Source organism: Siniperca chuatsi, linkage group LG19 (assembly GCF_020085105.1).
Source record: "Siniperca chuatsi isolate FFG_IHB_CAS linkage group LG19, ASM2008510v1, whole genome shotgun sequence".
Lineage (NCBI taxonomy): Eukaryota > Metazoa > Chordata > Actinopteri > Centrarchiformes > Sinipercidae > Siniperca > Siniperca chuatsi.
In genome coordinates, this window is record NC_058060.1 from 5,106,669 (window position 1) to 5,131,451 (window position 24,783).

Here is a 24,783-nt window from a genome sequence, read left to right on the forward strand (position 1 = left end):
GCCACTGTTAATGGGTACAGACCAGTCAGACAGTATTTAGACAGTGACACATGTTTTGTTATGTTGGCTCTGTCCTCTAGCACACACACATCCATCCATCCATTAGCTATAACCGCTTGGCCTTTAGAGGGTCGCAGGGCTGGAACTAATCCCAGCTGACATTGGGCAAGAGGCGGAGTACACCCTGGACAGGTCGCCCGTCAATTACAGGGCTGACACATAGAGACAGACACACTCACATTCACACCTATGGGCAATTTAGAGTCGCCAAACTGTGAGAGGAAACCCGGAGCACCTGGAGAAAACCCATTCCAGCACAGGGAGAACATGCAAACTCCACACAGAAAGTTACACAGTCCTCCAAATGTAAAGGACATAAAGTATTGGACAAATGAACATAAACTTAAATGTAAATACATTTATGGTTTACTGTAATATTGAAATACAAACGTTTGACGAACGTAAAACCTAACATGCAGTGTGTTAGTAATGTGTTGTTTCACCACAAGCCTTCAGAACAGCTTCTCCAAGTGTGTCATGATCTTGTTGAACTACCTGCTAAGTGAGAAACTATTTGTTAGTTTGGTGTCACTTGAGGAAAAAATGTGAGAGGAAGCAGCTGAAGCTTGTCAAGGACTGGATAATGAGGTAATAATTAGAATCAGGTGTGTTAGTGTAGGGAGAATGCAACCACAAGGGGGCACAAGCCAGCGTCTTCTTGTGCCAGTCCCAAGTCTGGATAAAGGGTTGTGTCAGGAAGGGCATCTGACGTAAAACACATGCCAAATTAAAAATGCGAATCGTGAAAATAACTTCCATACCGGTTCAGTCGGGGCCCGGGTTAACAACGACCGACACCGGTGCTGTTGACCTACAGGGTACCAGTGGAAATTGGACTACTGTTGGTGAAAGACAAAGAAGGAGAGGAGGAAGGTGTGTTCGTAGGCAGAGAGAGAAGAGGAAAGCTAAGAATGTAGGACTGACAGTAGGGACTTGGAAAGTTGGGACTATGACAGGGAAGGCTAGAGAGTTGATTCACATGATGCAGAGAAGGAAGGTGGACATTCTGTGTGTCCAGGAGACCAGGTGGAAAGGCTTAGGAGCAGGGTTCAAGTTGTTCTACCATGGGTCAGATAGGAAGAGAAACGGAGTAGGAGTTATCCTGAAAGAGGAGTTTGTGAGGAATGTTCTAGAGGTGAAAAGAGTATCAGACAGGTTGATGAGTCTGAAGCTGGAAATTGAAGGGGTGATGTTCAATGTTGTGAGTGGTTATGCCCCACAGGTAGGATGTGAGTTAGAAGAGAAGGAGAAATTCTGGAGTGAGTTAGATGAACTGATGCAGAGCATCCCCAGAGGTGAGAGAGTGGTGATTGGTGCAGATTTCAATGGGCATGTAGGTGAAGGGAACAGAGGTGATGAGAATGTGATGGGCAGGTTTGGTCTTCAGGACAGGAATGCAGAAGGACAGATGGTGGTAGACTTTGCAAAGAGGATGGAAATAGCTGTAGTGAACACGTTCTTCCAGAAGAGGCAGGAACATAGGGTGACATATAAGAGCGGAAGTAGAAGCACTCAGGTGGACTACATCTTGTGTAGACGTTGTAATCTGAAAGAGACCAGTGACTGTAAAGTAGTGGTAGGGGAGAGTGTAGACAGACAACACAGGATGGTAGTGTGTAAAATGACTCTGGTGGTGAGGAAGATGAAGAGGACAAAGGCAGAGCAGAGGACGAAGTGGTGGAAGTTGAAAAAGGAAGAATGTCACGTAGTTTTCAGGGAGGAGCTGAGACAGACTCTGGGTGGTCAGGAAGTGCTCCCAGATGACTGGACCACTACAGCTAATGTGATCAGGGAGACAGGTAGGAGGGTACTCGGTGTGTCATCTGGAAACAGGAAAGCGGACAAGGAGACTTGGTGGTGGAACGAGGAAGTGCAGGAGTGTATACAGAGAAAGAGGTTAGCTAAGAAGAAGTGGGACGCTGAGAGGACTGAAGAGAGTAGACAGGATTACAGGGACACGCAGCATAAGGTGAAGGTAGAGGTGGCAAAGGCCAAACAAAGAGCATATGAGGACTTGTATGCTAGGCTGGACACTAAAGAGGGAGAGGTGGATTTGTACAGGTTGGCCAGACAAAGAGATAGAGACAGGAAGGATGTGCAGCAGGTTAGGGTGATTAAAGATAAGGATGGAAATGTATTGACAGGTGCCAGGAGTGTGATGGGAAGATGGAAGGAGTACTTTGAAGAGATGATGAATGAGGAAAATGAAAGGGAACGAAGAGTAGAAGAAGTGACTGGTGTGGAGCAGGAAGTAGCAAAGATTAGCAAGAGTGAAGTGAGGAGGACGTTGAAGAGGATGAAGTGGAAAGGCAGTTGGTCCTGATGACATACCTGTGGAGGTATGGAAGTGTCTAGGAGAGGTGGCAGTAGAGTTTCTGACTAGTTTGTTTAACAAGATCTTGGAGAGTGAGAGGATGCCCGAGGAATGGAGGAGAAGTGTACTGGTGCCAATTTTTAAGAACAAGGGAGCTGTGCAGAGCTGTGGCAACTACAGAGGAATAAAGCTGATGAGCCATACAATGAAGTTGTGGGAAAGAGTAGTGGAAGCTAGGCTAAGGGCAGAGGTGAGCATTTGTGAGCAGCAATATGGTCTCATGCCTAGAAAGAGTACAACAGATGCAGTATTTGCTTTGAGGATGCTGATGGAGAAGTACAGAGAAGGTCATAGGGAGTTGCATTGTGTCTTCTTAGATTTAGAGAAAGCGTATGACAGGGTGCCGAGAGAGGAGCTGTGGTATTGTATGAGGAAGTCTGGAGTGGCAGAGAAGTATATTAGAGTGGTGCAGGACATGTATGAGAGCTGTAAGACCATGGTGAGGTGTGTTGTAGGTGTGACAGAGGAGTTCAAGTTGGAGGTGGGTCTGCATCAAGGATTGGCTCTGAGCCCCTTCTTGTTTGCTCTGGTGATGGACAGGCTGACAGATGAGGTTAGACAGGAATCTCCATGGACTATGATGTTTGCGGATGACATTGTGATTTGTAGTGAGAGCAGGGAGCAGGTGGAGGAAAATCTAGAGAGATGGAGGTCTGCTCTGGAAAACAGAGGAATGAAGCTTAGCCGCAGTCAGACAGAATACATGTGTGTCAATGAGAGGGACCCAGGTGGAACGGTGAGGTTACAGAGAGCAGAGGTGAAGAAGGTGCAGGACTTTAAGTACTTAGGGTCAACAGTTCAGAGCAATGGAGACTGTGGAAAAGAGGTGAAGAGGCGAGTGCAAGCAGGTTGGAACGGGTGGAGAAAAGTGTCAGGTGTGTTGTGTGATAAAAGAGTATCAGCAAGAATGAAAGGAGGTGTTGAAGACGGTGGTGAGACCAGCGATGTTGTACAGCTTAGAGACAGTGGCACTGAAGAAAAGACAAGAGGCAGAGCTGGAGGTAGCAGAGCTTAAGATGTTGAGGTTCTCTTTGGGAGTGACGAGGATGGACAGGATCAGGAATGAGTACATCAGAGAGACAGCTCATGTTAGATGTTTCGGAGATAAAGTCAGAGAGGCCAGATTGAGGTGATTTGGACATGTTCAGAGGAGAGACTGTGAATATATTGGTAGAAGGATGCTGAGGTTGGAGCTGCCAGGCAGGAGGTCTAGAGGAAGACCAAAGAGGAGTTTTATGGATGTAGTGAGAGAGGACATGAAGTTAATTGGTATGAGTGAAGAGGATGCAGAGGACAGGGTTAGATGGAGGCACATGATTCGCAGTGGCGACCCCTGAAAGGGAACAGCTGAAAGGAAAAGAAGAAGTGTTAGTGTAGGGAGATACCTAAAACATGCATGGCAGTAGTCATGTAGACAACATAGAGATGTCTGTAATTTGTTTTTTTACAAAGATTGATTGCTCCATAAATGACAAACTGAAGTTTAAAGATGCTCTATTTCCATTGAGTGCAATGGTTTAAATGGGAATTCAAAATACTGTAGCAGAGTTGCCCAGCCCTTAATTATGCACTTGATAACTTCATAATGCAGTTGAACAGTCTCAGTCAGTGGAGGTGTTGGCAGGGGTTGGGCCACCGTCATATTCTTTTGATCTTTGCAAGGTACCCTACACACATCAGCTGTAATCTAAAGAACTGACAAACCTGAACATGTAACTTTTCCCTCTATTTTCATCTCAGAGTGCAATTTTTACATGATAAAAATTGTAAACATTTCAAACCACAACATGGCTGACCGAGTAACCACGTCAAACTGTTCAACGATTGCCTAATGTTAGCCTTCTGGAAGAATTCAACATTACAAGGACATTTTACTGGGAACAAATTTCATACAGCTGGTCAGCAGGCGTCACTGCTTGTTACCATGGAAATATTGGTCTTGGTGTGAGTTAGCCCGGGGGTAGGGTGGCTAACTTTTTAGGCTTAAAATAAATCACTTTTTTGTGAAACTGTCTAACTTGCATAAATTTGCAAACTGAAGCCTGGCCTAACACTACAGATCAGTCAGAAATCTCTTTGTGAAACCGGCCCGATTTGAGGACATATCCATTTGTCGATAAAATGGGTATTAGTTTGCCAGCAGCTGTAGTTGGAAGCAGTTGCATGTCAATATTAATAGCAGCTGTGAAACAGTTTGTTGAAGTAAACTGAGCTGACACATTTCTAACAGGTCCACCTCAGTGCTAAATTTGTTTTTACTGAATTACGGCAGTCCCAGGCACAGTCCAGGATATGACTCCTTAAGGAGCTGCTGCCTTAGTAAATCAGATGCAGAATACACGCACATAACTGCAGCACACATCCGGGTAATGCTTTTTTCATAGTAAATTTGGCCCTCTGTGTGTATATGTTTCTACACTAGTTTATCCAGATTTTTCCTCAATTTTGTCAGCCATCTGTACATGAACTGGAAGCAATAACCTGAGTGGGTTGGGTTAACAAATGACAAATGCAAATTAACCTTTGACATGTCTGGCAAATGAAGTGACCCCCATATGGATTCCAGACCCCAGGTTTGAGAACTAGTGTTCCAGGCCACCAACCATGAACTGCGATGTCCCTTGATATTAATTGGAGATGGATTGTCATGATATGTTGTACATTCACGGCTTTGGTGATCCCTTCAGTACAGTACAGCTAAGAGAGACAAAGTACAACATAGATGCCTCTGACGCTGTCTGCCTCTCTTCTTCCAACAGTTTATCAGAAAGGAGCATGGGAGTTTGTATGTAGTCAGCAGGAGTGTGACTGTTACCGACCTTGCCACCAGTCACAGAGACAGTGTTCCTCTATCCTGGCAGCTCTACTCCAGTCCTGTCAATCACACAGCAGGAGGCCTGGCTTACTTCCAGGGCACTGAGCATCAGATAGCGGTCAGTTTCATACAGACAGATAAGAAATTTACCAGGCAGAGTTGCCAACACGAGAAATATTAAAAAGTTTGAGGAGCAAAAGTACATCTACCACCCCAGCCACAGCACACTTTATCACTATTAAAAACTGAGACTGTGAAGACTGACACATCCTGCTCTCATTTATAGCAGAAACACTAAACAGAAAACACATGTTCACATAACAGATGTCCAGGTTGAACCTACCTGCAATTTGGCGTTTTTCATATTCATTTTCTCTTTTCGCTTTCCATCTTATTTTTTTTAATTCAGAAATTGAAAATGTGCATAAAAACAGGAGGTTAGACATGTACTACTACATGATCTTAACACTTTACACTTAACAGTTCCATTGCAATTCATTACTCTTCCATGTTATTTAGACATTGAGAAAGCCTGTGTGTTGTGTTTTGTTCAGTTATGATGGCACTATATTTGGTTAACACATATTCCAGCGGATATTCAAAGATAAAAAGAATGTCTCCCTGCCTGAATGCTGCCTTTTATGCTGGTTTGGATTTTTTCTTTAACCTGCCATAATTTTTCCTGAGCAAAAGGAGTTTGCTGAAACAGACTTTAGAAAAGACAACAATACACATCACAATAATTATTTTTAATGTTGCAAGTGTTAAACTGGGTTTAATCAAAAAGGTCCCATCACTGAAACATGGGTGTATTCTTATGACAAAATATGCCACATAAAAAAATAACAAAATGTGGTTTCCCATCATTGAAAAATATCCTTCGCAACAATTAATTAAGAATGAATTAATTTTTAAGAAGACATCTTAGCCTCTTTCTGTTCTAAGTGCCTTCAACATATACATAAGTCAGAGAACAACATCTCTTCATCCTTGAATTTGTTCCTATGGAAGTTTTTATTAGGCTTTATTATTTGTAACCCACAGAAGACAATCCACAAATGTGTACCATAATACACAAATATTTCACTTTCCACAAACATGTATTTTTTATTTGTGTTGTGTAAAGTCGTATCCACAAAAATCCAGAGTGATTTGCAACTATGCATAACTTACTCTGTAAAAACAATTTCACAGAAAATTAGAGGTTTTACAAATGTAAATAGTTTCACCATAAAAATACATTATTAGATAGATATTTACGCATTTGTGGATTCATTTTTACATGTGAAGAGGGTTTTGCACATTTGTAGATTGCTTCCTGTCAGCTTGTGGACCAGTGATCCTGGTTGGATATTAGTTTGTTACTCAGTTGCTGCTGAAGTTGCCGCTTTTATGCGCTGTCAGTCATTTCTTTGAACAGCGTTTTTTGCTCTCACATTCAAATATTACACAGCATGAAGTCAGCTCAGAATAAAACCTCTGCATTCCTTCTCTTACAACACTGAGACTCTGTGGACACAAGACAGCTGTCAGTTTATTACAGCAGTTCCACTAAAATGTTTATTGCACATAATGTGTAATCTCAGTTTAAATGGTAAAAATCGGTATGAATCGGTATGTGAGACACATAGGATCAATAAATAATTATCGATATCTGAACTTGTTTTAACAGCATTTCAGTGACTGTGTTTAAATTTACTACAGTAGCTGAAATAAAGCCACTGAATGATACTGTTGTCCATTAATTCATCATTTACCAGACTTACATTTCCTTAATGGATGATAAAGTGGTGGGATCTGACTGTGTATTAGGCTGTAGCCTACTTTACATTTTAAATATATTTGTTCAGCTTTAATCTGACGGGTACATAACACAGGGGCCAGTAACTGAAGATGAAAAATATATCGATCGAGTGATCCTGCTCACTCAGAAATATTAACATACAATATCCAGTATTGGAGGAATTATGTTCCATCAGTATGACCAATCACATTATGAGTGAGAGAGATAATTATTTATTGATCCTATGTGTCTAAAGCTTCATACCGATTTTTACAATTTGCCACAGCTAGCTAACACTAACATTAGCAAACTGTAGGTAACGCCAGTAAGTAAGCAAGCACAGCACAGCACACTCACCTGGAGATGACAATGATGAAACTGATCCTGAATCATGACTTAAATAAAGATGCCTGATAGAAGCCAGCTTGTTTTCTCCTGTTATACAATGACTCATGTTAAGCCTTCTTCCAGTCACTTTAGTGACTGTAGTTCTGTGAGGGAATCTCGCCACCTGCTGGTGTAGCTAGTAACTGTGCCTCAATTTACAGATTCTTTTTTACAGAATTTGACAAAATTCCACAAATAAATACGAGGTAAGTTACAAATATCACATTGCCCATAAGCTGACATGAAGCAATCTACAAATGTGCAAAACCCGTTTCACATGTAAAACTGGAGCCACATATGTGTAAATGAATTACATTTGTAAAACCTCTATCATTTTCTGTGACTATTTTTGTGGATATGACTATAATATAACACAATAACACAATATAACAGAAATGAAAAATGCATGTTTGTGGATAGTGAGATATTTGTGTATTATGTTTTTTATTATTATTGTTATTCTGTGGGTTACAAATAAGTCCCAGTCCCAAGTCCAATAAAAATTTCCATATACTCCTCTGGAAGGAAAATTCTCTACTGTTGAAATATTCTACTGTTGAAACAGCAAGTGTAGCAACAAATTGTGTTGTGTACAGGGTGAAGACATCTGTCAGCCTGTGCTACTCCTGCATATCTATGATTGATATATCCATTGTGTAGAAGGCACTCTGCCCTTCCCAACCAGGGAAGTAGCCTGAGTTACCGATGCACATGGATGCACACAATAGCAAGATGGCTTCCCCTTTTTTCTATAATCATTGCACATAAATAAGTTCACTTTCTGACTGAACAGTAAGGCATTTGAGTAAAGTCATGTGGATACTGCTCTATTTGTGTAGAGGAAGTGTATCAGAAAGCAGTCTGAACAGTCTGGTAGTTTAAGGGTTTGCTAAGGAGCCAAACCACAAATAGCCACTAATTCAATTCAATTAAATTCAATTCAATTTTATTTATATAGCGCCAATGCATAACAGAAGTTATCTCATTGTGCTTTTCCTACAGAGCAGGTCCAGACCGTACTCTTTATAATTTTAATTACAGAGACCCAACAAATCCCACCATGAGCAAGCATTTGGCGACAGTGGCTTGCAAAAAACTTCCTTTTAACAGGCAGAAACCTTGGACAGAACCAGATTCAATGGTGGGTGGCCATCCGCCGCTGCCGTGTTAGGTTGAGAGAGAAAGAGAGAGAGGAGGGGTTTGGGGGAAGGGCATAGGGTTAGGGAGGCACAATGCAAAGACTACGTAGAATTTTTTTTAATATGGTAGAATAGTAATTACAGCATTAATATTAATAAATTAGTAATAATAGGAATGACAGCTATAGGAAGAATAATGTCAGCATCAGTAACAGAGCCAATAACAACAACTGTAGTAGCAGTTATCGAGCAGGAACACAGGGGCAGCAGGCGGCCCACAACCACGGACCCAGACCCCGCAGCTCCGGAGGCAGAAATACCTGCTGAAAGCGACAGAAGGAGAGAGGAGAGAAACGAGAAAGCACAGAACTACGGGAGCGAGAAGATGTTGCGTTAGTAACATGCAGTAATGGGATAAAAATGCATACAGATGGAGAGGGAGAGAGGAAAGAGGCACATCATGTGAAGTCTCCCGGCAGTCTAGGCCTATAGCAGCATAACTAAGGGATGGTTCAGGACTCACCCAAGCCAGCCCTAATTATAAGCTTTATCAAAGAGGAAAGTCTTTAGCCTACTCTTAAATGTGGAGATGGTGTCTGCCTCCTGAACCCAAACTGGGACCTGATTCCACAGAAGAGGAGCTTGATAACTGAAGGCTCTGGCTCCCATTCTACTTTTGGAGACTCTAGGAACCACAAGTAACCCTGCATCCTGGGAGCGCAGTGTTCTAGTTGGATAATATGGTATTCTGAGATCTTTAAGATATGATGGTGCCTGACCATTAAGAGCTTTGTAGGTGAGGAGAAGGATTTTAAATTCCATTCTAAATTTTACAGGAAGCCAGTGCAGAGAAGCTAATATTGGAGAGATATGATCTCTTTTCCTAGTTTTTGTCAGTACACGTGCTGCAGCATTCTGGATCAACTGGAGAGTCTTGAGGGACTTATTCGGGCAGCCGGATAATAAGGAATTGCAGCCTAGAAGTAACAAATGCATGCACTAATTTTTCGGCATCATTTTGACACAGGATGTGCCTGATTTTTGCAATGTTACATAGATGAAAGAAGGCAGTCCTTGAAGTTTGTTTCATGTGGGAGTTAAAGGATAATTCCTTGTCAAAGATAACTCTGAGGTTCCTTACGGTGCTGCTGGAGGCCAGGGCAATGCCATCTAGAGCAACTATATCTTTAGATAATGTGTCTTGGAGGTGTTTGGGGCCAAGTACAATAACGTCAGTTTTGTCTGAGTTTAACATTGCAGGTCATCCAGGTTTTTATGTCCTTAAGGCATGCTTGAAGTTTAGCTTACTGATTGGTTTCTGGCTTGATTGATATATATAATTGGGTATCATCTGCATAACAATGAAAGTTTATGTTAAGTTAAGTGTTTCCTAATAATATTGCCAAATATGTTTATATAAGGTGAATAGAATCGGTCCAAGTACAGAACCTCGTGGAGCTAATTTTGACGGTTGTTTTTATTTTCCTCTATTAATGATGAGTAGTACGCTGCTCTGGCATTACGGAGGATCCTATATGTTTTATGACTATCTTGCCAGACTAAACAAGATTCTTCCTGGTTGTTGGAACACCATTTCCTTTCAAGTTTTCCTGATGTTTGCTTTAATTTGCGGGTTTGGGGGTTATAACATGAAGCTAACCTTCTTTATTTTATTATCTTCTTTTTTAGAGGGGCGATAGAATTGAGTGTCGTTCGCAGTGAGCCTGCAGCACTATCAACAAGATGGTCAATTTGGGAGGGGCTGAAATTAGCATAGGAGTCCTCTGTTATATTGAGACATAGCACCAAATTAAATGCAGATGGGTTCGCTTCCTTAAATTTAGCTACAGCACTATCAGATAGACATCTAGAGTAGGAGTTTTTGCCTAATGACGTGTAGTCCAGTAAAAGGAGTTCAAAAGTTATTAAATTATGGTCCGATAGTGAAGGATTCTGTGGAAAGACTATTAAATGTTCAGTTTCAATGCCATATACCACAACAAGGTCAAGGGTGTGGTTAAAACAGTTTATACACTCTGACAAAAGTTTATGTACACTCTGACAAAAGCCAATCAAATCTAATAATGAGATAAATGCAGTACTAAGGCTATCATTTTCAACGTCCACATAAATATTAAAATCACCTACAATAATTACTTTATCTGTTTTAAGAACTAAACTTGATTAAAAACTCTGAGAATTCAGATAAAAATTCTGAATATAGACCAAAAGCGTGGTACACAAGGCTTTCGAATGAGTTATAATTCACTTTAGGTTTATGGTTAATCAATAGGTTTGAGTCGAAGATGGCTGCAATTCCACCTCCTCGGCCAGTGCCTCAAGGAATGTGAGTATCAATCCGCCACCTTACCCTGGTGACGAAAACCCTTTTAGAACAGGACAATTTGCAGTGGTAGAGGAGGAAGATGAGCAAGAAAACATAGTTCTACAATGATGCCAGCAAGGGGTAGAATACCTAGGCAGACTGTTGAACGGTGACAAAAGATTTATTGCATCATCACAGTTGGAGGCTCTAACTAAAGCTTCCAAAGCACAGACAGTATCACAAATGCTTTTGTTCCTTGGCTTGGCGGGCTATAGTCGTCTATGCTCTCAAAACAGCACCACTTAGAGCACTAATTAAAGCAGCAGGTCAGACACCTAAGTCAGTGCAGTTGGACAGAAGACGCTGAAAGAGCCTTTTAGGCCATAAAGGGAGGGCTGCGAACAGCTCCTGCATTGGGCATCCCAGACTACACCAAAATGTTTAATTTGTATGTGGCAGAGTGTGCAGGATATGCCAGTGCAATATTGATGGAGGACACACCAACAGGCAAACAACCACTAGCTTACCATAGTACGCAAATGGACACAGTAGAGCAAGGGTTACCACCCTGCTATCAGGGTGTTGGCAGCAGTGGCCTTTCTCGGCTGTAGCAATGGGGCACCCAGTGATATTATACACTTCTCATCAGCTGCACGCGTTACTAACAAGTCCCAGATTTGTACTTAATCAGGCAAGGAATAAAGGAAACAGGATATGAGGTTATTCTGGCAGCACCAGAACTCAGTATTCAACAACGCAACACCATTGATCCAGCCACCAAAATGGTTCTGCTTTCAGATGGCACACCACATGACTGTGCGACACAAACAGAAGCATTTTTAAAAGCAAGACCAGACATGTATAATGAGCCCATTGTAGCACATTTGATATTGTTTGTTGATGGCTCGTGCTTTAGAGATGAAAAAAGAAATCATGCAGCATCCTGCATGCGGCATTGCACAGCTCAATGCAGACAATCAGACATTCTCCTAAGTTCAAGTTAAGGGAGTAGATCAGCCATGTTCAGCACAGCTGGCAAAAATCAAAGCATCCTACAGCAGCATGCAAATTGACCATAGGAAAGCGTGTCAATACCTACACTGATTACACCTATGGTGTCTGTACACATGGAAACAACGCAGTTTCCAGAGAGCAGATCCCATCACACATGGAGCAGCAATTGTTGCCGGCCATACATTTACCTGAAGCATTGGCAATCATTAAATGCTCAGCACATCAAACATCTGACACACTAGTAGCACAAGGCAACAACTTTGCAGACGAATTTGCCAGAAAGGCAGCAATGGGTCCAGCTTTGTTGCCCCAACCTCTTTGGACACACCTTAATACAAGATGCATATGGTCGTGACCATTGTTCCAGGGGGGAGGTGATTAAGAAGATTCAGCATGCATGGTGGTATAGCCTGGAGACTGGGTGTACGTCAAAACCTTCAAAAGAACGTGGGATGGGACCATACAAGGTGGTCTTAGCAACACCAACAGCTCTCAAGGTTGAAGGTAAAAACATTTGGTTTCACTCGAATCACTGCTGCAACGCTGAGAAGCCAGCACGAACTCTAGGTGAAATCAGAGACACTACGCAAAGACAGTCTACAGGTAGACCCAGGAGAAGGGCCTAGCAGAGTTAGGCACAGTCCCCACAGATGGAGGGAATAGCACGCTCATGACATCCCCTTAGGAGGACAGGGTGGAACTATGACTGTACTATACTGTACTATACTCCAGTCAATTGAGTACATGGCTACAGCTAATGAGCCAGTCGGTGGTTGTTGCATGTGGGTGGTGTTGTTGACAACACCACCCACATGCAACAACCACCGACCAGACAGAGACAGAACATTCTGGAAGCAGCACCAGAAACTCAACAGTGCATGCTGTAGCAAGACCAAGAGCAGTGCATTTGAACAGTCATTTGAATGAATGCCTGAAAGACCACTGTGTGAATGTGGAGTCAGAAAGAATCGTGGGATTGCAGAGGGCACAGAATATGATTGGCATGTGTCCAGGGGGGACAGAAGAGAGAGCATGGCGAGAGGTTAACTTATGGGGTGAAAGAGTTAAACGAGATATAATTTCAGCTTAGAGCAAGGCCCACTTATATGCAATATGCTGATGTCATTAATGAATATTGTGAGGGAAACAATAATCTGTTTTATGAGTGGATGGAGTTATCTGCCATGCAAACAATTAAAGAAACATGCATAACATGTTATAATACTAGTAGAACACCTCAAGTCAGACCATTGCCATTCACTCCAGATATATGTAAACAGAATGTCAAGAGTGGGGGAAAATGCTGCATTGCTTGTGTACTGTGGGCCATGGAAAAAGATGCTCCACAGAAGGTTTCTGGAAAGCTCCTGGCCTTCCAGAATTGCGAAGGTGTTCTTAAGATAACAGATGATGAGAGCTCCTTCGTATCCCCAATAGTGGTAGTGCCTGAGGACGTAGTGTTTCCACTGTGCATCACTAGACATGAGAACCAGTCAGCCATACAATGTAGCAATAGTAGAGCATCCTGGCGCAGATGCGATAAACAGAGCGATATGAGGAAAATGTGTGAGGAAGTCATTGAAAATGGGGCATTTGTGCCCACACATAAAAAGAGTAAACAAAACCGCAGCCACAGTTCTGGACTATGACCATTGCGAATGATGTTCGTGATCATATTAATATGGTTTGCTTTATCAAGCAATTCCAATGGATCACTCCCAATGGAATGTAACTAAAGCCATAGAAAGTCTGAGAAACTTAAGAGATCAACACATGAAAAACACACAGAAAGCGTTGTCTTGGCTGGTGTCGCAGTCATGGAAAACAATATTGATCAAAATTGGAACTATTGTGGGAGTTGTATTGTTGGTACTGATGCTAGCTATGTGCTGTGTGATCCCCATGATCCAGTCAATTATCAATGAATGGTAGGCGCCATAGCAGGACAGAATGTAATATTGTCAGCCAAAGACCAAGAGTAAGAAGACCCATTGTCCCAGAATGGGCCCACAGGGAAACATGAAATTTTCATTACAGACGCGGACACTGTAGTACAGGACGCGGACACTGTAGTACCATGGCAAAATCTTAAAACAGACCGACTATGAAAGATATATTATATTATATATATTATACTCCTGTATCCACACTGGACTGATGTATGGCATAATGACCCATATGGCATGACTGCAGCCATAGAAGAGATTGTGTTAAATGATGGATTTGGGAAATGGGAAAGAGGTAAATTTAGAACATTACCAATACACAAATGGACCCTTTTTCGTATGGAGACAGACTTGGCGTCTAGACCAAATAACCTACATGATTACTCCACAAACACTATAGTAAAGACCCACTCTATCGACGTTTATCGACAATGAGGCTCCCCAATCTTATGACTCAAGGGGCCACCAAAATCACTGCATCCGAAAGTTCTAGAACCTCTTCGCAGTGATGGTGTCAGAGAGCCAACACAGACACCACCAGCTCCACCCACTGCAATCAGCAGATCGCACTCACCTGAGTATTGATTACACACCTGCCACTAATCATCTACTCCACACTATATAGTCTCACTCCCCCGGTTCACTCACTGTCTGGTCTCTAACCTCTTACGAGAACTCAACCTGACCACAGTATCTCTTGACAACCATGTTGGACTTCTCCGTTGTGTGTTTCGTCAGCTCCCGGCTCTCCTGTCTCCCGTCTCCTCCAGTGGATCTTACTACCAGCTCTACATCAAGATAAGATCCATAGACTTTCCTAGCTTTGCCCCTCATATCTCCCGTCATTGCTTTTCTCTGTCTGGCTGTTCTAATAAACTCCCTCGTCAGAGTACTAACCTCTGTGTCCCGTGTCTACCTGCTGACAGATGGGCTCTCAACGGTGCGCAGAGTTGAATTTACTCACCAGGATTTCATGACATCCTACTGCTCAATTTCTTAACATTGGAAGAGATTTCTTAACACCTAATATTCCAGTTGGAATTTTTCATTTTATATTGTTCTGATGCCAAATAACATCTAAACACCCAATGAAGTATGACAGAGGACATTCTCCATTCATTGTTTAACCAACTGTATAACTTTTGTATTAACAGTAATACTGAGTTTGGTGCCTTTGATTTTATATGATTCTATACAGACTGATGTTTATGCTCATCTAAATGTATAATGTTTTGAAGACAAGTGCACAAGGTAGTTTTATATGCTTGTTTTATATGTTAGCCCAAAAACAGCAGTTGGCAACAAGTGTTAGAGATATGTGGGTAAGGTAATAGAGGGTGAACCAATAATGGAGATTTTTTTCCTCTTATCTCATTGGAGGTTTTTCCCAAGTACTGGACCAGGGAGCTAGGTACAATTTGTTTTTTTCTCACTCCCCGCCAAACAGGGAGGAAAGGTTTATTAGATTGTACACTTATGATCACAGACTCCCTCCGGATGAGAAGCCATGATTCATAGTCATCCATGGGATAACAGGAGTCACCCCGGATGCCTAGCCAGGTCGCTTGGTCACAGATGGACTCTGTCATCACGAGCTAAAGAAGGAGATGTTTAATCATTAAGGCATTTATTGGTTGTGACATTTATTGTGTTTTTGATTCTTTTAAATACAATGTATTCTGAATCACAGACACATGATATATGTATATTAACCTTTATTTTGGAGGATGGGACTTCTTCAGTCTCACAGGGGGGACTGTGGAAGGAAAATACTCTACTGTTGAAATATTCTACTGTTGAAACAGCTAAGCAGTTAAGTGTAGCAATAAATTATGTTGTTTACAGGGTGAAGGCAAGAGCAGTCCTGCGTATGTATGATGGATGTATCCAAGTTGTTCACCAGAACTTAGTTGTTGTGATGACTCTCTGCTTCCCCCTGACACAAATGAAAACTACAACATGTATTTTCAATTCAAGCAATAATAAAGTACAGATATTTAGCAATATATTGATTTGTAAATAATTTTGTCATCCCAGCTCTAATGCTGGTTACCAAAATTCTAAACAAAAAAGTAGTTAACTAATTAATGATTTCTTAACATCCTTTGACTTGAACTTCATAATTTAACAGTATTGACAGGGAAATGGAAACGTAAATGTGCAAATTGGTGGTGCTCTGTAAATTTATTACTTCAACATTTCACCACATAATAAAATGATCAACAATCTGAAGTATAAAAGAGCTAAAAACAGCATAATATACAAATATGTTAATTTCATTTAAACAATAAATTATCAGATACAAAAATAATATACTAGGTCTTGATTTCCCATAAGGTATTGCTTTCACCAGTCTCCCAAAAATCGTCATCATGACAATTATTTCAAGTTAGAAAGTACACTATAAAATGAAATAAATAAAATCTGTTGGTAGTGTTTATGTGTGTTTAGTGTTTAGTCATCAGAGGTACCACTCACCAAATATAAAAGACAAGGAATGGAATATTACAGCTTCAGCAATATGACTAGTGTGCACTGTAATGGTACTACACACAGACACACACAGCAAAGTAATCAAACTGACAATCTTCAGATTAGTGGGCAACCTGCTCTACCTCTGAGCCACAGCAGCCCCTTAGCAGGAATGTTCAAACAGTGTTTTCCTAAAGTCTATTTTTCTGCAGCATGAAATTATAAAGAAAGAATCAAATGTGTCTAACATATTCAGAGGCAGTTTCACAGAAACTAAAGAAGGATTGTGACAGTGTTTGACAGTGGAATGTTGGACTAGAACACTCCTGGTCTCCTTATAGGCCACAATCCAGTTCAGCTGTACCACACGTTCCCATAGTGATGTGTGTATGTGTGTGAGATGGAACACACACTCTATACATCTGTGAGTGGCAATACTTCTTTTCCACATTTCAGAGCTTTCTTCCTGCGCTTGCAGCAGACCACTGTGACAGCTATGATGAGGCCGATCAGCAGCAGGATGAGGAAGATGGCAGCAGTGATCACACCCACTGAATACACTGTGGAAGATAAAACAAGACAACATTACATTAACAAGCTTTACTTTACATTAAAATACTTAAATTGAACACTATGGAAGACTATATTCAAATGATAATGTAAACTTGAAAATGTAATTCCACAAAATAGCATTATAATTTTCCACATATGGTCTTGAGCTGGTGAGTCATAGCTTCATCCTAACGTCCCATCATCCTCTGAGAGATGCGTGGACCTCCAACAGTCATGTGACAGTGTGTGTGTGGTAAAGGTTGAGGTGATTGGTAGTTTAATGTGTATGTGTCTAGTGTGTCTTTCTTGATAACCACCTAGGAATATGCCATCTACAAAGATATAGTTGCTTATTGCTTCTGCCAGAGGGTGCTGTTGGATCTCTAAAAAGAATCTCAGTGATTCAGAAATCACAACAGCTGTTGCACATGAACATAGAGTGCAGCAGATGCTGTACTTATCATCTGCCTGGGTGTTGAGTGAAAGCAAGGATTCCTCATCGATCATTTTGTCACAATCAAAGGTGGAAATCTAATCTACTAATCTGGCGCTTTGATAAGTGTTTTTCCATCCATCCCATGACCTCAGTCAGTCTAACATCTGCATCAAAGGAGGAGTAACACCACCATGCTGCCATTTAAAGTGAAATATTGATTACTGCAACTGATATGTGATGGGAGGATTGGTACCAAAATTACCCTTTTATTTTTTTATTAGAAAATTTGATCTAGCACCAGCTCAAGACTGGATGGTTAAGCAGGCCTGAGCAGAAATCATCATACTCATAAGTTGCTTTACATGCAACTCAAAATAAGTTGACCTAAAAAATACAAAAGTCTCTGTCTCTGTCAGGCTTGTTAAAGGGACTGGTAACTCTGATGTCTTAAACATAAAGACTTTATGTAGAGTATTTAAAAGAAAGAAAGCTCTTTCAGGGGCAGGGGAGCTTTGTGTGAGAACTGCTTTGTTGAAACAGTAAATAAGCAAAGCTTTGTGCTGTTAATTTCTAATGGACTTCACTAATGATATAGACTCAAATACCTAGCAGACAGCAGTACTGTGATCATTACACAGGTTTTTACTTGCATGTCGGGACAGTTTGTGCACTGAGGGAAGATGTAACTGAATCACTTCCCTGCCCACATTTTTCCTGCTTGCAGCCTCTCTAAGAATCAGGACACCTCACCTTCAAAGACGGACTGGTAGTCGTTGTTGGAGCACTGGGTCTGGCTCAGCTCTCCCAGTTGCTTATCGATCCTGCGGCTGGGGATGTAGGCCTGGACGTTAAAGCAGTAGCTCTCCCCTCTGTCCAGATCTGTCAGCTCTATCACATTGGTCTTAGAGTTGTACACTTTCTGCACACAACACAGAAGGAAAACATTTAATTTGTATTGTCTTACTCATGTGTGTCTGAGGCTGATATTGTGATGTCTGCTGTTACTCACCTTGCCGGTGCTCTTATTTTTACGATAGGTGACTCTATACTGCAGCTGGTCAGAGAAGATATCCCTGATGTTCAGCTGGAGGCCATCTTTAAACAGGGCGGTGAGTGGGTCAGTCACATACAAGGTGGTCTTCTTTTTGTCTTCACTTACCTCCAGTTTGAAGTCGGGTCTGCCTATATCAGCTGTGGAGGAGGGACAGGGAAATCAGACTTTGTTTACTTGCAGATGTATCTCTGAATATAAGGTACTGTTCAGAGGCCTTTGGAAATGACCAGTCTGATGATGTTTGAGGCCAAAAAGCTAAATAATCGCCTCTGTACACCTTTTACAAGGTGTACAGAGGCGACTAACTTAAAAATGTATTACATTTATTATTACTTTTCACAGTTTTGTCATTTCTATTATTGCATTGTATTGTACATTTGTACTCTGTGAACACGATGACATCACTACAACAAAGTCAGACACGAGTAGTCAGTCGATCAGACAGGTCGGAAACAAACCAAACCAATATCTAAACTAGTGCTGCAACAATAAATTGATTAATTGATTTTTTTTATTAGTTGATTGGCAGAAAATTGATTGGCAACTTTCTCTGCAACAATCTGTAGTTTAGTTTAGTTTCCTTATCTGAACATTGTAGTAAATTGAATATTTTTGCATTTTCGACAGTTGGTGGGACATTTGATGACATCACCTTCGGCTCTAGGAAATTGTGAAGGGCAATTATTTTTTTAATTTGATGGGCAATAGTTTTCGGATTTTATATAGACCAAACCATTGATCGATAATTGAGAAAATTATCTGCAGATTAAGATTAATTGATTATGAATTTAATCATTAGTTGCAGCCCTAATCTAAACCACTTTATTTAGAGGACAAACTGAAAGTGAGCACAACTGAAATGTTGCTAATCATTACACAGAAAAGCCTGTGTACACACAGCTAGAGTAAAGCTGGATTTATATTTGAAGCACAGGATTAACAGTAGTAGATTTTGGTTTACAGTTCAGCATTAGATTTTACCTTTTGACATCACTAGACGGGTGTAGCATTGGGGATCAGGCCATATTGTGATTTAATTATATTCCCCACAATAACTGTGATTATATTGTTTCATTCAATTTGTGATACAAAGCAATGGTCTACACATATAATTATAGAACAGAGTTAGATGCAGGTAACTTCTGTCTCATTACTGAATAGGAGACTACTGCTGTGCAGTAGTCTTTCATTTGCTGTGACAGAGAGCAGTGATTGCGGTGAGCATGTTTACAGTGGAGATGTCTTTGTTAGATGCAAAAAGCACCTGACTACTGAGTCTTTATTCAACATGCTTCATGTTGTCTTCACTCTCAATTACCTCGGCACCAGAAACTTGTAGGAGAAAACACAACCAGCCCAAGCTGACCAATCAGTTCTTGGGGTCTCCATCTGGTATCTACACCATAACCTCTCAATACAGAACTCTAAAGACATCTTAAATACATTAGGTCAAAGTTGAAGCAGGAAGTGGGTCTGTAAACTGTGATGTATGTTTACAACAGACAGTTTGGGAAATAATTTTGCTGTTCACCTTTGTTTTCTCTAGAATTGTCTGACTGTGCATGTTTGTTGACCTTTTAGACATATTTTTAGTGACATCACCTTGTTCCAAAGCTCAGCAATTAACTTGGGGAGTTATTGAGATGATAGCCAAAACTATGAGAATAAGGTGTAAGAAACTGGAATAATCATTTAAAAAATGTTAAAAGACATAACATTCCTTCACTGGCTGGGTGTCTGTGTGTCAGTTAAATCTGTGTATCAGCTCTTTTCCACTCCTGACCTGCCTGAACATGCATCTGAACAATTTGTATGGTATTCTGACATGCTGCACAAGTGAAATGGTATTTCCAACACATTATGTTGATTAAAAAAACAACTAATTGTGGCAGATTAACCTACTGTCTTTGTAGGGGCAGAATCGTGGTGAGCTGGTGTAGGGGAACTCGATGAGGTCAGAGGTGGCCCCCAGCGGGGGTTCAGACAGGACGTCAGCTATGTAGTAAGCATTCAGGTCAGTCAGAGAGCTGGACAGATCACACACTGTCACTAGGGACCGGATACAGTGAGGGTTCCTCTGTTTGTCCCCACCAACCCTGCAACAGTTTAACAAGTTACATTATTCATTACACACAGACATGAGTGATGGATGCAAACAGTCTAAGAAATCAGACAACCAAAGCAAAGATACAAGAAAACGGATTACAGGACATTATGTCACAGTAAGTCTTAACAAGAACAGTTTAAGACATAGGAATGACTGTCAGAATGCAGTAATCGCAGCAGGATACACCTTATAGATTTGAATATATTGTGGAACAGCGATACAGTTATTGGCATTTGTAAATTATGTTTGTCAGATGTTTTAATTGTAATGTTACTTACATTTTTCTCTTACTGAAACATTAATGTCCATGTGCCTTTTTAGTTGTCTTTCTGTTTAAAGATCTCTGGCCTAAAATCAGCATTCCAGTAAAAGCTTTTACTGGATCAATAATGGATTCTTATCATGCCCTGCTGCCATTAATCTGTCCTTCAAGGTTACTCAGTGAGCATGTAAGAGGGGAGTGTGCTTCATTCGACAGATTAACAACCTGAATTTGTTTTTGAGAGGTTTCTTGAACAAGTGAGGGTTTGCATGCAGGTACTTACGCAGAGAACTCCACTGTATAGGAGTAATCAGCTAATGTTTTGGGCTCCCAGGTCAAAATAGTTTTAAAGTTGGTCGATTTCCAAGTGACATTCTGTGCTCGGGGATAGGAGCCTGCAAAATGAAAGACGTCATGTAAAATACTTTACATTACCTTTCAAATCCCGATATGAGGTGTTGAAGGTCAAATAATGAAAATCATATAAAGTAGGTGAAATACACTTTATTTGTAATAAAACCTTAAGTGTGGTCCTTTACAAAACTATTATACAGGATCACACTAACTTATTAGAGGGAAAAAAATTTTGTGTACACCATGTGCCTAAACTGCTGAACCAGGCTCATGAGGTGAGATGATCGTAATGAAGTGATGACTGAAACGCATTGCTCTTATCAGTGTTTATTAAAGATTCTTGGTCATATATGTTTATGGACTGACTGTTCGGTTTCTACCACAAACACTTATGGTTTAACTTTTCTGACTACAAGTGCTACCCAAAGAACACTTGTTTTAATAACAATAGTCTGAAGCAAAGCCTAGTTTCCAAGTTTTCCCTGCATAGAGGATTTAAAGGCTGCCCTGTTCAAATCTGCCAAAATCACTGTCATTTTTTTTTCAACAATAGACTTCCAGTATAAGATGTTGCATGTCATTGCTTCCTGTAGGCAGAATGGGCAAACAGAGCACACTCAGGGCACATTCAGGTGCAAGTTTTATAATGACTCACGTCACAATTTAGAAATTGGACATTAAAAAGTAGGACAATTGAAAATCAGAATGGATAACAAATGTAGTGGCACAGACAGACTCACAGTGAGCAGAAATAGAGATTAGAATTTTCTAGTAGCAAAAGTGGTGGTTAAAACAGTAATGCGCAAGTTGTTTAATACTGTTTAAGGTAATAACAGAAGCCTGGACATTAAAGTCTTGCAGGTAATCTTGACTTAAAATGGTGGGAATACGCATGAAAGGCACAGTAAGCCATTTCCAAACAAATAATTTAATATATTCTTCGATTAAATTAAATTTTTTTCAGTGTGAACAACCTATTCTTAAAGATAGAGGCTTAAAAGCATGTCCATTTGTGCTCAAAAATTCAATTAGAAAATTTACCCTGCAGAGCATGTAGTGACCTTCTGATTGTACCACTTGTCACCTTGCAAATTCTCTAGATAACCATTAACAACTCTATAAAGTGAGAAATAATAAATATAAATAAATAGGAGTACAAGCATTTGTGGCAAAAAATAAATAAAATTCAATATTCAATCTAATATATAAAAGGCAGAGTGTGACTTGAGCCCTGAGCTCACGTACATAATGACAGGTGGTCGCCTGTTTATGTGAATACAACTTTAGATTAGCTTTAAATCCATGTTTTCTTATTCTCATTGCTACAATATATAACTACTCCATACAAAGGAACGCCTATTTATGTTTTATAATATTTCCTTCTATTTATACCACTGTACAGTAGGCTTACTGTACTGTTACATATTTTACTCTCTCTCTCAACCCAACACGGCAGCAGCAAATGGCCGCCCACCACTGAGTCTGGTTTTGCTCGAGGTTTCTGCGTCTTAAAGGAAGTTTTTCCTTGCCACTGTCGCCAAAGTGCTTGCTATTGGTGGGAATTGTTGGGTCTCTGTAAATAATATTATAAAGAGTACGGTCTAGACCTGCTCTATAGGAAAAGTGCAATGAGATAACTTGTGAATTGGCGCTATATAAATAAATTGAATATTTTACGCGCTCTACATTTTTCATTTTGTCATAATAATGTGGACTGATCACCATATTTGTACTCATACACTCCTCTTACATTACTGACGTTGAAATGACACATTACTATCGATGTTTAAAGAAGCCTAAAGTTTCAAAATAATTTAAAATTCCTTACTAAGGTTGCATGGACATTAAAATAATAATAACAATACGAGCTGCTTGGGCTCACCTGAGGCAGAGTGTGTGGAGAGAAAGAAGATAATACATAGAGCTTCTGGTAGTCTTATTGTCACCATGTCGGGTTAAATTCCTCTCAGGAAATGTAGTCCAGATAAAGAGTTTGGGTCTGATACAACAGATCAGATCAGCTCTCTCTCTGTCTTTTCGGTCCTGGACAGAAGTAATGTTACCGTATTAATGTATGTAGGCTATGAATCCTTTCGTCTCGCTCTAGTCCGACTACAAACAACTTATAACGATGTAACCGCTTGAGGCTTGGCCAAATAAGGAGCGTCCGGTTGTGACGTCACCAGACTCGGGCAGATATTATACATGCAACTACAGCGCGTGCCTGTCCTGCTGAGGTCACTCAACGGATGCACTGGGGTACTCTCCTGAATTACAACAATTTCCACCACACTCAAAACTGACCCATACTACACAGTATCCGTGACGTTTAAGTGTCAGACCTTCTAATATTCAATTAAATTAAATTTTATTTATATAGCGCCAATTCATAACATAAGTTATCTCATTGCACGTTTCCTATAGAGCAGGTCTAGACCGTACTCTTTAGAATATTATTTACAGAGACCCAACGAATCCCACCATGAGCAAGCATTCAGCGACAGTGGCAAGAAAAAACTTGAGGCAGAAACCGTGGACAGAACCAGACTCAGTGGTGGGCGGCCATCCCCGCTGCCGTGTTGGGTTTTGAGAGAGAGAGAGAGAGAGAGAGGAAGCGACAATGCAAATACCACCTAGAATTTTTAAAATAGTAATAATAATAGGAATGACAGCTGTAGGAGTAATAATGACCATATTAGTAACAGAGCCAATAACAACAACTGTAGTAGCAGTTGTCAAGCAGGAACAAGGGGGCATCAAGTGACCCACAACCACAGATCCAGTCTTTGCAGCTCTGGAGGTAGAAATACCTGCTGAAAGCGACAGAAGGAGAGAGGAGAGAGACGAGAAAACACAAAACTACGGGCGAGAGAAGATGTCGAGTGCATGCAGTTACGGATGTTGGGATAAAAGATCATTTGACCCCTCTTTGTCTCCATTCTGTGATAAATGTAAATCAAATGATGGTACATTGTTGCATTTATTTTGGAACTGTCCACTAATTCATCCATTCTGATCAAGAAATGTTTTCGTTATTTCTGGGGTTTATCTTAGGACTCTGTCTCCTGACAGGGACTTTGGATGCTTTGATTCTCCCTTCACATCTGTATTTATGGGCATGGTACTAGCAAAAATGTATTCTCAAAGACTGGAAGACATCAATTCCACCATGCTTCAGAAATTGGTTGCATGAAATTGTCTCAGTTATTCACATGGAGAAATTGTGATCTAACAATTTAAAATGTCAACATAAAGAGGAAGAATCTTGGGATCCTTTCTTTGTTTTGTTCTTGTATGCTATTCTTGATGGGTTGCATTTAACAATCACATGTGGATACTATGTACTGGATACTTAGTTACTTTTATCTCTTCTCCCAGGTGTGTGTGTGTGTGTGAGAGCGTGTGTGTGTGTAGGTTTAAGTTGGGTTTGGGCATTGATTTTGTGTGGTTTATATGTTGTTATCAAAAATATGTCAATAAAAATATTACAAAAACAAAACAAACAAAAAAAGATCACTGACAATATACTATTACAAGTTACTCTGCCTACCCGAAACCTTTTACAAAGATATGAAATTAAGAAAGGCAGAGAAATTTTAATGAATTAATTAAATGATAAAATAATTAGCAAAATGATTGTCTGGTAATTCTGTCAATCCATTTTTTGATTATTCAAACTGCTTAATTTACCAACCACATTTT

At 40.5% G+C, this 24,783-nt stretch overlaps 1 protein-coding gene across 2 annotated transcripts; it reads right to left on the minus strand.

Moving 5' to 3' along the window:
* Nucleotides 1-15,440: 15,440 nt before the first annotated feature.
* f3a (coagulation factor IIIa) lies at nucleotides 15,441-23,216 on the minus strand. Of its 2 annotated transcripts, XM_044177102.1 has the most exons (6): nucleotides 22,964-23,214; nucleotides 21,011-21,122; nucleotides 20,261-20,454; nucleotides 18,314-18,495; nucleotides 18,055-18,223; nucleotides 15,441-16,876 (listed from the first exon to the last, which is right to left on the minus strand). In XM_044177102.1, the coding sequence occupies exons 1-6, from the start codon at nucleotides 23,028-23,030 to the stop codon at nucleotides 16,731-16,733; spliced, it is 870 nt and encodes a 289-aa protein (XP_044033037.1). In that variant the 5' UTR covers nucleotides 23,031-23,214; the 3' UTR covers nucleotides 15,441-16,730. The 2 variants fall into 2 exon arrangements, with proteins under 2 accessions (XP_044033037.1, XP_044033038.1); XM_044177103.1 differs by lacking the exon at nucleotides 21,011-21,122 and having other exon boundaries at nucleotides 22,964-23,216.
* Nucleotides 23,217-24,783: the final 1,567 nt, after the last annotated feature.

Bases quoted from the DNA above. Each gene is read 5' to 3' on its own strand.
- f3a (XM_044177102.1), bottom strand. From the start codon at position 23,030: ATGGTGACAATAAGACTACCAGAAGCTCTATGTATTATCTTCTTTCTC. The intron at 21,123-22,963 runs GTGAGCCCAAGC...TTCATTTTGCAG, and splicing joins CTCCACACACTCTGCCTCAG to GCTCCTATCCCCGAGCACAG. The intron at 18,224-18,313 runs GTGAGTAACAGC...TGTTGTGTGCAG, and splicing joins AAAATAAGAGCACCGGCAAG to AAAGTGTACAACTCTAAGAC.